Source organism: Leptodactylus fuscus, chromosome 5 (assembly GCF_031893055.1).
Source record: "Leptodactylus fuscus isolate aLepFus1 chromosome 5, aLepFus1.hap2, whole genome shotgun sequence".
In the NCBI taxonomy this organism is placed as follows: domain Eukaryota; kingdom Metazoa; phylum Chordata; class Amphibia; order Anura; family Leptodactylidae; genus Leptodactylus; species Leptodactylus fuscus.
Window position 1 is genome coordinate 151,686,144 of NC_134269.1, and position 13,200 is coordinate 151,699,343.

Below are 13,200 nucleotides of genomic sequence, written 5' to 3' on the forward strand. Positions count from 1 at the left end.
AGCTACCCTTTTTGGTGCTGCACCTGCCTCAACATCCACACTACTTTCCCAGCTTGACATCTGCCTTGTCCAGGTGGGGTCGGTGTCCTCGTCGTCCACCACCTCCTCTTCCAACTCCTGTCTCGCCTCCTCCTCCTGCACAATGCGCATGTCAACTGGCTGCCCTGACAGCAACTGCGTCTCATCGTCGTCGATGAGGGTGGGTTGCTGGTCATCCGCCACCAAATCGACCGGAGATGGAATGGAGGAGACTCTAGTGTTTGAGCATCTGGACACAGATACTCGTCTGTTAGGTCCGTGGAATCGCGAAATGGAGGGGCAGGTTGCGGTACAGTCAAAGGAAGGGAGAACAGCTCTGGGGAGCAGGGACAGTTGGGGTTATTGTTCTGGGAAGATTGGGAATTTTGGGTGGAAGGAGGACAAGACTGTTGGGTAAGAGGAGGTAGAGGCTGACTGGCTGGTGGACAATGTGCTTTAAGCGTTATCCGACAGCCATTGCAAGACCTGTTCCTGGTTCTCGGGCCTACTAATCTTTGTACCATTCAGCCTAGTTAATGTGGAACTTTTGTGCAAAGCGCAGAACTTAGGGCCCGCCTGATGTTAAGGGACACACGCTGGTACAAGGCTCAACTCACCCTAAGTGCCAAAAACACTGCTGGTGCAAGGCTCTACTCATGCCAAGGGCCTCAATCTCTGCTGGTAGCTCAGCTTAAGGTCATGTAACTTTGTTTGGAAGGGCTCATGTTAAGGGCTAGAAAAGTGAATTTTGGAAGGTCTTACCACATCACACACACACACACACACACACACACACACACACACACACACACACAAAATGACAGTTAAGGGTGAGGGCTTTTGGAATTCCCATTGCATATTCCATTTGTGGTTGTCATGGGGAACGTGATTTAAAGGGGTGGTTGTTACTGTTTGTTGAGCTTAAATTGGGGTTTGTGTCCATCCATTTGGGGAGTAAAGAAGGTTTCCAGGTATTTTCCCACTTTGATAGAGGTTTTTTTGAATGTGGAAAGTGTGTAGTTGTTAGGCTGTGATGTTGGGGTAATAGAGGGTCTTTGGTGTGTTAGATGCCCCCAGACATGCTTCCCCTGCTGTCCCAGTGTCATTCCAGAGGTGTTGGCATCATTTCCTGGGGTGTCATAGTGGACTTGGTGACCCTCCAGACACGGATTTGGGTTTCCCCCTTAACGAGTATCTGTTCCCCATAGACTATAATGGGGTTCGAAACCCGTTCGAACACACGAACATTGAGCGGCTGTTCAAATCGAATTTCGAACCTCGAACATTTTAGTGTTCGCTCATCTCTAGTAAATATATATATATTTTTTTTATTACTAACGTTATTTAGAAAGTAGGAGTGTGTTAGTGTAGGCTTTTCAAATTATCCCGGACAACCCCTTTAATCCCATCTGCCAAACACGCTAAAACGCACTGGTGATCACAGTCACACACGCTCAACCAACACTGCCAGACACACCTTTTCAGCATAAATTGGCTTCCAGCTAATGTGTATGGGATTATCTGGTGGTACTTCAGACCTTCTTAGGCCACTATGACTGTTTAATGTCTTTGGCTATCATCCGTCAAAAGATGAGAGCAAGAGATATTAAAATGACAGATGCAGACTGAACCCCTTATGGTACGTCAATATTAAAAAAAACAAAAAAACAATAGAAGCTTTCTTTCATCATGTTTTTTACTTTACTGATAGAAGAAAAAGTTGTGTATGCAGGACTTTTTCTTCTGTTACAAAAGTATACAAATATGACAGAAAACAGCATCAGGGCCAGATCACACTAGAGTTTGGGGACTCTGTAAGTAGAACTTTTCTCTACACTGATTTCAGATGGAAAGCGGGTGGACCTTATTACAGTCTAAAGGGTCTGCAGATAACTGCTTTCTCAGCAGATAGGGTTTCCGTTTTTCGGGTCCCCAGGCAGACCCAAAGAACGTAAACCCAAACACTGGTGTAGACCTAGTACAAGATCCTTGGCTTAAATCAGAGTCAATGGGAACATCAGTGTCTATTACTCTGCTACTCTGTTGCTGTCATTCGACAGCAATGGACATTAACAGACATTAATAACAGTAGTGTTATTGTAGTGGCTGCTGGTAATATCTGTAAATAATGAAAATGTACATAGTGTATCTACCTGTGGCATAAGGGATTTTGCAATTAAATACGATTCCTCAGCTTCTTTGCTTCTGTTGAGATTCTTGTATGTTCTTCCAACATTCATATGAGCACCAATGTCATCTGAAAGACAAAACATATGTCTTTGCAGCTATACGTCTGTCTGGAAATAAAAAGATCCTGTATTACGAGGAGGTGACAGCTATATATATATATATATATATATATATATATATATATATATATATATATATATATATAGTTAAAGTTTCTGCAGGCTGCAATATTTGAGACACACATCCTGAGTTGTGAAGTCAGAGCAGTGAGGTGTGTACGCTTTGTGGCTGCTATAAGGATTGGAGCTGTTTAGAACTTGCTGTGGGTTGTAGTTTCACATCACTTGAGAACAGTGCATGCTGGGAAGTTTAGTTTTACAACAGCTGAAGTGCCATAGGTTTCTGATTCCTGGAATATAGACACCTTTAAGGGTCAGTTCACACAGCAGAAAATGAAGAGGAAATTACTTTTTATATTCCGCCTGCAGCTTTTTTTGTGCAGCTATCTGCGACAGGATGCCAATGCAGTGCATCATCATTCAGTCGTGGCATCCCGAACGTGATTAGGCCCGGATGAATGGGCCTAATCAAGAGGGAGTCATGATTTGCGGACGTCACGGAATCTGCCTGAAGATACGTCATGTTGCTTTTTTTCCCCCCCACCAGCTGAAAAAAAAAAAAAAAAAAAACGCTAACGGGAAAAAAAAAAAACTGGTAGTGACTCCCATTGAAGTGCATTAGAGGTGGCTTTTTAGGCGGATTCCGCCTGCAATAAAAACTCCATGTGAACTGATGCTTAAAGGTATGTTCACACAGACTTTTTTGAAGGCTCAAAATAAGCCTCCCACTCATTTCAATGGGAGTCAGTGGCAGATTTTTTCCTCTAGCTGATTTTTTCAGCTAGAATAAAAATAAATTAAAAACAACATGGCCTATCTTTAGGCAGATTGCGTGTCGCAAAAAAGGGGACATGCAAAAAGGGCATCAAAAACTTCGAGTTTTTTTTTCTAAAGTGAACTTGCCAAGTCCATATGTTGTGCTGCAGCAAAAAACACAACAAAAAAAAAAAATACGTAAAAAACCCCTACTGCATTGTGTGAAAAAAAGGCTTCCTAATTTTTGAAGCAGATTTTTTTTCAGCCTGCAAAAAACCCTGCGTGAACACATCCTAACCGAGTGACAGAACCTTGTGTACACTACATAACACTATCTTGCCTTATGTCGGTCTATTCTTGGTTAGTACTTACAGCTCTGCTGCAGAAATTGCTGCTCTGTAAATGGAAACACTGTGCAGTCTAAAGTTGCACAATCAGCATGTAGCGTTTTGACCCAATTAATTACACTTAATCTAATATTTAAATATGAGTTTAGAACACGGCTTTGATATGTAGACAGTGAGACAGTAACCTATGCTATAGTCTATAGTTCAAACACTACTTTATATATGTTCCAAAGAACCCCAACTGAGGCCAAAAACAACACCTCAATCCCATAAATTGTAACTGACTAAACATAAAGAACAAAGTATTTTCAGCAAGTCAGCACTCTCCGATAAGAGCTAGATATTTTTTGTAGCATTACAGTTAAAACATCAACATGCCCTTAGTTCAGCGCATCTGTCATTTGAGGGTCTTTAGTTCACAACCAACAGCCACAATTTATACAAAACCACAAGCTTGGAAATACTGCTGCTCCCTGTGTGTTTGCTTTGGGCACCCAGAATACATCTAGCGGTTTTATTTATTGGTCAACAGTTACAGGCTAAACTGAAGTCAGTCTAACACAGGACATCAAAGCCTCAAGACACTAACGGTTATTACTTCTAATCCAGTGGTTCTTAACCAGGGTTTGATTGAACCCTAGGCCCTATGCACGGTTCATTTTGTGTACCAGCAATAAAACATATACTTATGTCTTGAATTTGGAAAAAAATCATATTTGATTTATCACTAAAGAAGGATTCGGTGAGTGTGCATATGAAACTGGTGGGTTTGGTACCTCAAACAAGGTTAAGAACCACTGATCTAATGCAAATAATTTTTTAAATTTCTAGCTAAAATCTTATTTCTAAATCTGAACAGATTCAGCTAAACAGCAATAAGCAGATTACCAAATATACCGCCAGAATTTTTAGATTATGTAGTATTTTGTAACAGGTAGGGATATGAAATTAATGAAACTGATCTGAATTAATCATTTAAAAAAAAACTGGAATTCTGATGTTCACTAGAGATGAGTGAGTAGTATTCGATCGAATACCTCGCTCCCATAGGAATGCGTGTAAAAGTGGCTGAACACCAAGGGGTTAAAGCGCTTGTCTCTAATGTTCACCAGACTCATGAAATTGCACTTAGACCTGCCATAGAGTCTGATATATTCCGTGCAGGCTCTGCCCTCTCTGCTGAAAACTATGATCAACACTTTCTTCACGACAGCAAGCAGATAGGTGGTAGGGGAAAACTGTATTAAATATATCTAGTGACTCCCTGTGTCAGCTCACATAAAAGTTTTTTTTTAAATTTCTTCAAGCAAGAGTATAAGAATCGAGCCTAAAATAGAGAATCACTTATAACCTTGGAAAAAAGATAAGTCAGGGCAAATTCACACCTGCGCCAGGTCTCCGCTTTCAGGTTTCCGTCTCCTGTCCAGTTTCTCGGGCAGACGGAGACGGAAACTGGCAGTCAGTTTTCAAACCCATTCACTTGAAAGGGTTTGCAAAGTGAGCGTCCGTGAGCGTCTTCTGCCTCTTTGCAGCAAAACCGTTTTTTTTTTTGTTTTTTTTAATCGGACACAAAGTCGGACATGCAGGACTTTGTGTCTGGTTAAAAAAAAAAAAAAACAGTTTCACCATGGAGACCAGAAGACGCTCATGGGCGGAAACTGACTGCCGTGTTTCCGTCGTCTGTCCAGTTTCTCAGGCAGAAGACGGAAACCCACAAAGGGGAGATTGGGCGCAGGTGTGAACTGGCCCTTTACCAGGCCATTTGTTTCCAGTGCCCAAAGCTCTGATCTTCTGATTGGATGCCCCACGACTGATGTCAATTGTGGACCTCCTTAGATATATGGTGACCTGGTCACTGCTGAGGCCAGCCAGTCATGAGCCATTTATGAAGAGGTCACAGAATTGGCCTATGATTGGCTAGAGCGCTGACCTGATACAACAGCTGCCATCCTTCACGGGGCTTGTAAACAAAAGAATAGAGCTTCCGACACCGAAAACCGAAAGGGATAATATTTCTTATTATGTTACTTTCCCTTTGTTCAGCTTAAATAAATTCTTTTTACAGAAAAAAAACCCTTTAAATTTAAATATTAATAAAATAAAGACCATGTTCACACATGAATGTTATTTAGGCTCGTTTATATCCTGTTTAGGATTTTGTCATCCGTCTACATATCATCTGCCAAGTAATACACATTCTTAGTACTGAGGGATGATAATGAACGCGGGATCTCACTTCCACAAACAGCACCACACCGTCTCAAAGCAGCCATTTTTATTCTTACTTTGGCACACTGGTGTGACCATGTATTCCATGGTTGGCCACTCTTTTTATAGAGCACTGAGTCACCTTACAGCTCTTTACTGGTGACTTTATAAAGATGGACCTGAAACACTCAGGAGGAATAAAAATGAATTTTCTCTTCATACCCTGATCTCATAAGTTCCTTTTCTACAGGATTTATGGCCTTAAAAAATGATCCATTAGAACATGTTTTTCAACAGTTCCAGATGGATGTCAGTGACTTTTTTTTAGGTTGACATCATATATTAGCCCGGTGGACTACAGTGAGGAAGGGAATCATGACACAAGTGTGCCAGAGTAATAGTGGCAGTGTTGCCGCAATCTCTATCTGGATAGACTGTGGTGCTCTGTGGGATAGTTCTACAATCTGTGAAACAATGTAAGGAAACCTCGGCACACACTTTCAAATCAGTTGCAAGATCAAGGATGAATTTTTATTAAGTGAATGAACAGTAGACGTCCATGTGTGAACATCCACCAAGAGCTCTCCCTGCAACACAAGCTCCTCTTTCCCTCTGGCCAAATTATGCATGATGGTGGTCCGCCAGACAAACGTTGCAGCAACTTTTGCCCACTTTTTTGTGTTACTTTACACATGGCCTTTTTTTGTTTGTTCATTTAATAAAAACATACTTTTTACCTTGCAACTCAATTGAAGGTCTGGGTTGTGGTTTCATTACACAAGTGTGACAGAGGCTGTCCCAAGTATTTTTCAGTATCCTGGTAAAAACTCCAAAATGTGAGCACAGCTTAAAGACATTAGCATAGTAACCTATAATGATTCATAGAGGGGTACGATGCAAAAAAACAAAACACAAAAAATAGATTACCTGGCTGTACATGTGTAGCTTGCTTAAAGAACCTCAAGGCTTTTGCGTAATTCTTTTCATTCTCTAGAGCATGGCCAACATTATTCCAAAGTTTAGCATTGTTTTTATTCACCTGTTAAAAAAAATTAAAAAAGGCTTTTTAACATATTCTCTGTTGAGAAACAATATGTTTACTTACGTTGCAGACAGATATGTTCACACTAGGTGTTTCAGTGGGTTTTAGGGCTATTTCACATGTGAAAACCGCGTGTCGGTCAGACCTGTCAGACCGGGTCCGGCCGTGAGCGCCAGGGAGCGTTTTGGGCGCTCTGCGGCGAAACCGTTTTTATTTTTTTAACCGGACACAAAGTCCTGCATGTCCGACATTGTGTCTGGTAAAAAACCCCCCAAAAAACGGTTTCACCGCGGAGAGCCCAAAATGCTCACAGGTGCTCACGGCCGGACACTTTCAAACACATTCATTTGAATAGGTTTGAAAAATACCTGCAGGTTTCGGTCTCATGCCCAGTTTCAGGCAGGAAACGGGAACCTGAGAGCGGAGACCCCGGGCGCAGATGTGAACGAGCCCTTAGGAGTACAAAGAGGCAGCATGTTATTATTATGACTGCTGGGGCACGAATAAGGAGCACAAATAAGCAATCAATATTTTCAGCATGGAGAGGGGGGAGCAGTAGGATAAAGACTTGATGTGCAGAACCAAATCATGGCTGCAGGAAGTCTTACGAGAAGTCTTGACCTGCGACAGCAATATGTATATAGTGAGTGTGAGTGCCTTGTGTCCTACATCTTCAAGGCTCTGGTTTTCCTCTCTGTTTGTACCAGTCAAGATAGATATACAGATGAAGCAGAGTTAACCCAAACTGCAATTGGTAATATCTTATCACATAAAACAACATCTGTACTTGATAGAGGTTTTGTGTGAACTGAATTGTTGAATTTGGGTTAATAAAAGTCCATTACTTCACCATTTTTGTGTTCTGCCCTTGTTTCTATTTGTTATATTGCTGGTTGGTCGCTGTCTAACTTAAGGGAGCTGCACCCAGATTTTTCCATTTTGGCCATTTGTGCTGCTGTTTTCTCTCGTGTGTGTGTGTGTGCGTATATATATATATATATATATATATATATATATATATATATATATATATATATATATATAATGACATTATTCTGCACAAAACGTTATTCAATTTATCTGTTTGCTTAAGCCAAAACAGACATTTGGACACTAGTAAAGAATCTAACAGTAACCATTACCAGCCATTAGCGTCTGCTGGGTGTTGCTAGTAAAATCAGTTTCTAGGAAATGTGAGCGGATGAACTATATGAATTACTAAAATTACCATGGGGCCAGCTATTTTTGTCCTTGGTGCAACAACATACTTCAGAATAGCCAGAATAATACACTACCTTCAAAGCAGACATAAACAAAGTATATTCAGATTCCCAGTCCCAGTTCCTGTTGAAGGTTTTTACGGCATGAGTGAAGAGCACTAAAGCTAAAAATATCCAGGATAGCTTTCTTAATCCGCTGCTACAATTAACAAAGGCAGAAAAGACAAAGAAATGTTAAACATTCAATACTTCTATAACATGCAAATCTTTACTTTTTTTGTGCTGTGACGTTGAAACCATCACACAAACACGAAATAAAGAAGAAAGATGCATCTATTTCACAGTCGTGTGAATGAAAGAAATCTATGGGAATGAAGCAATCCGGAACACAATCCAGTCATTAACATTAGTAAATGGAGTCTTCTCAGTTCCAGCTTCTAGAGAACAGTCCAAGTGTCTGCAAGTCACAATCAATCTTCAATCTTGACGGAGATAGAAATATGAAAGAATAGCTGGTATTCATATTACAAATAACAATACCAATATATCAACCACCCTGGGTAGAAAGGCATGCACATTGCATTCCTCCATCACCACATAGTTTACCAGAGGCCCAACAGCAAGAACAACATGCCACAAAACCTATGGCCCAACTAGTGTGAAAGCCAATAATTTTATGCAATTATAATCATGTTGGTTCAAAACATAGTTACTGTATTTGTGAAACTTTCTCCTTCAAGAAGGTGAATAAACCCTTATCTATGAAAAGAGATTGCCGGGCTTAAAGGAGAACGTCTACCATCTAGTATATATGGGAAGTCCCTTCCCCGACCAGGCTTCTGGATTGCAGCATTCCCTACCCTTTTCCTATTAGGTGGAATAAAACCACACCAGGGTTATCTGACAGCAGCTTAGTATTCTGAGCAGTCTCTTCTACTGGTTTCAAAGCTCAAATTTCCCGGCATTCCTTGCTGGCACTCTATCTGCACAGATGATGTCTTATAGGCTGAATATTGCAGCATTTATAGCAAATCATGTACAGCAAATGTGGTGTAAGAAAATTACTTAAGTTTATTAGTGGTAATTGTACTTTTGGTGGCGCTCAACTCCTCACCCATAAAGGCCAATGGTCGCACAATGGTACAGGTGATACCTTGTTCTATTGACCTCAATGGGATATTGGAAATCTCAAGACTGTGTAGTTACCGTGGTGGTTTTGAGAACAAGTAATGCAGCTCTGGAGTATAACAGAGGCGGCAAATTAGGTTAAGCACAGGGCAGTGCGTTGTACATACAAAGTAGGGGGGGGGGGGTCACTGAATGGCTGGATTGTCATTGGTTTCTATGGGCAACTAAGAGTTTTTCATAGACTGTATAATAAATATGCCCTACTCAGAAGCCCTAGGACATAAATATTAGATTGGTGGGGAGGTCGATCAGACAATTTATATCCCAGGGCTTCTTCATTGCGCTGTACATTCAGATGGAGATGGATGGATTGACGTAAACAATGAAGAGGTCCATTGCTAACAGGAGCACGTAGTCCCTTTAAACAGCTAAATGGTGGGGTTGCCCAAAACTGGACCTCACTGATCTAATATATTTACATACGCCATGAATTTTAATGGGGTTTTCCAGGACTAGGATATTACTTACCTGAATAGCAACTCGGCCACATTCATTTGAATGGGACGGAGCTGCAGCATGGTCACGTGACCAATTGAAGTGATGTCAAAGGCTTGAGAAGTGGCCGTGGAGCTCATGCAAGCACTGAAGGCAGGATTCCAGGGTGTTGGACATTTGGTGCATAAGTCAATATTGACTACAGCTGGCTCCATGAAACATTTCATTTTCATGAAGAAATGCTCAGAAGTTCATCTGCAGATAGTTGGGTACACTTCAAGATCACTATGTAGTAACACATAGATGATAATGGTCTATAGCCACAAAGCTTATACATGAACCAGTAAAGCATTTTGATAGTAAAGGTGAGGTTATATACACCGAGAAGTCATTAAGTGTTTGGAAATTACAGAAAAACAACAAGCAGATTCTCTTTCCCAGTTTCCAAACTTTTTGCATAAGAGACATTGTTAAAAGCAATGGGATCATTATTAGAAGAAAACGTTTAATGGAAAGCATTACCAAAATGTCCTGCATGTCTAAACAGCGGTTGCCACGAGAAAGGATGAATGTACAGGAAAGGAAACTGGGATAAAATCACATTGATGCGGATGGTAAAGCATAACCTTAGCGCAGATAATGCAGGCGCTGCTTACGCTACTCTTCTCCTCTCAGCCAAATTAATTTTTAATCAAAAAAGGAAATGAGTTTATGCTCTCCATATAGTTATGATACAAAACAGACAGGATGCAATAGCGTTCAGAGCAAATTACATCCACATAACTGATTTATATTAATTAACATTAGAAACTTCTATGGACAAAACTCGACAAATTGAATTTGGAGCTCCTTGTAAGACAGCTGGCCTGGACAAGACAGAACTTCCCTGATATAATGAAGACATTTTAGCCTCTTCACCCAATGACCGGTCATTTCTCAACATAAATCTTTATCATTTATTCGCTAAGTAACCACAGTCATGCAACTGGTCGCTGACTCATGCCTCCTTACATTGTGACATGGAAACCATAGTGCATATACATCTAATGAATTCAGGACATCAGGGCCTCATGTAGGAAAACCACAGCAGGAAAAAGTGGAGCAAGTGTCCTAAAAATCTAATTCCAAATTTATATTTTTAAAGGCGTTTTTCCACAAAGAATATGTATCCCTTATATACAGAGTAGAAGATAACTATTTGGTCACTCGAAATCCAACCTCTGCAACCCCCACCAGGTAAGAAAACGAGGGTCTCCATGCTTTCAGAGTGAAGGGAGTGCTGATGCATATGCCCCATTCACTTCTTTAGGACTGCCAGAGTTATCCATTATCAGTATAGTGGGATAAATGTCATCAATACGCTAGGGCTACACAGTGACTTTGGCAGCACCTCCCATCGTGCGACCTAATATCACTGTGTTGCCCTGCGGCTCCTCAGAAAGGTTTCCTGGGCTAAAAATATTAAAATGAGGAAAGGTCAACAAAATCAAATAGGAAAGAACATAATTCTGTTCTCTGTGCAGTGACTAAAACTAGTCAATGGTATCTGCAGTAACTAGGTTTGGCCACTACACAGAGATCAGAGCCATCTGCTTCCTGCTCCATTTTCTGTATACCATCTGATGGGTGGGGGTAGGGAGGTCCCTGGTGTCGATCTGATATTGATGACCTATTCGTAGGACAGATCATTGATATTTTTAGCCCAGAAAGCCCCTTTAACTGAGAATGCTGCAAATACAACTTCTAGCCGCGAAAATTGGAGCACTGTTGCACTCACCCCACTACCAGGGGTTGCAACGAGACTCCATTCACTTACACTGGTAAAGGAGTCCCAGGGCAACACAATCTTTGGTCATGCAACAGAAATTACTGTGCCCACAGTATTAAAGAAAGTCTATCACCAGAACCTAGCATATCAAACCAGCACTGCAGGTAGACTGCTTGAGGTGTTTCCCCCTTGTGAATACGTGCCTCCAGTGCAGAGATATTGCTGAGGCCCAGTTCACATCTGCGCACGGGTTTCTGTTTGGGAAGTCCACAATTCGCATAAAAAAGCGGTTACCTTAGGAAACCCGTGGACTCCATAGACTATAACTGTTTTCCACTCGGGTGCTACACGAAAAACGCGGAGACAAAAGTGCTGTTATATAGGTAGGGTCACTTAAATCATACAATGTTATGTTTTCTATCAGCTGGGCTGGGTTGACATGCTGGGCTATGATGACACAATCCCTTTAATGGAGGCAACACTGGAGTATTACAGTGAAACATTCAGAAAATTCCTACCTTTTACTTGATAATTTCTTCCAGCCATGGGCTACAAGGATGCAGAATCCCATACTTGGTACATATAGCACTCTCTCTGCGACTACAAATCCAACAGGGAAGAATAGGTTTGAGGCAGGTATGAAAGGCAGCACCATTAGGCACAGTCCCTGAGAGAAATGGAGCAAGGACATAAAACTGTAAATTCTTACTTATGTTAAAAGCAGACATTATAGATATTACATGAACCACAGAACAAACTGGCATGTAAAATAATTTACCAGACTCTAAACCTTTGAACTGCCTAACAAGGCAAATAAAACTGCTTAGTTAGCAAGTTACAAAATCAAGTGCTGCTTGAAAACTCTCCAGCGACTGCCGGTCTTCTTCTCCACCTCTTCTCTCGCGCTCCTCTTCTCTTCTTCAAAAAGCACCGACTGGGCATGTCTGTTGGCCATTTCTCTTGTGGCCTCTCCCGTTCGGCGGGAAGAGAAGAGGCGGAGAAGAAGACAGGCAGTCGCTGGAGAGTTTTCAAGCAGCACTGGGAACGCCCCCAGTACTGTGAGAGAACTCATTTGCATAAGGAAGAAAGAAGATATTTCTAAGGAATGGTGGTGCGGATCAGAATAATAAAGGTAAGAGAAGAATAGCCTTTCTTAAGGCTATTCCTATGTGTATTTAGTTTAAAAAGGGATTCTAGTGATAGAATCCCTTTAATCTCTTGCACACAATGTGGAAACATAGCAGAATGGTGAGCATTTTCAGTATATAATTCATAGGGAAGGAATAAACGCAGTCAAAACTCAATAAATCACACTATGCATTTTTTAGCTGTGTTTTGCTACGTGGGGCCTTAACCTTAGATTCATTTATCTGAAGCTAAAGAAGGTGTACTCTAATAAATTAGGCACATTTCCTGCCAAACACTCTTCACACTTGTGCAAGGTTATTAATAAATGAGGACCATTGGGGCACATTTATTAAGACTGGCAAACCAGTCTCCAACTGAAAACTACTGCAATGAATTGTGCATAATTTATAAAGAAGCCCACGCTTCTGGTGCTGTCCTTAAGAGTGCTCACAAAAGGCATTGTTTTTTGCACCATTTTTTTGTACTGAAATATTGCTCCAAAGTGCTGGCCAGTAAGTGACTTCCTTCCATCTCAACTTGTTATCCACTGTCTGCTGTGACATGAAGTCTGTCTCTAGCAGCATAGACACAAAGACAGATTACAGGAAGTGGTGGTAATGGCAGGACTTTGCTTGTATAGTCACAAGAACTGCGCTCTGTTTGTGTAAGCTGTCCTTTCTCTTCAGGTTGCATAGTATTGCCTGGAATAGTAATGCTTTGCTGCCCCCCCTCCCCCCAGCTACACTATGCTGGCTTTATATGGAGCCACAACTGTATTGTG

General features: G+C 41.2%; 1 protein-coding gene across 1 annotated transcript in view; it reads right to left on the reverse strand.

Moving 5' to 3' along the window:
* Positions 1–13,200, reverse strand: part of TMTC3 (transmembrane O-mannosyltransferase targeting cadherins 3) — a 51,407-nt gene that overhangs the window by 20,544 nt on the left and 17,663 nt on the right. Inside the window, exons 8-11 of the mRNA XM_075274501.1 lie at positions 11,810–11,958; positions 7,976–8,099; positions 6,566–6,677; positions 2,172–2,275 (exon numbers count right to left, since the gene is read on the reverse strand). Coding sequence (XP_075130602.1) covers positions 2,172–2,275; positions 6,566–6,677; positions 7,976–8,099; positions 11,810–11,958 — 489 coding nt within the window. The remainder of the gene's footprint in view (positions 1–2,171; positions 2,276–6,565; positions 6,678–7,975; positions 8,100–11,809; positions 11,959–13,200) is intronic.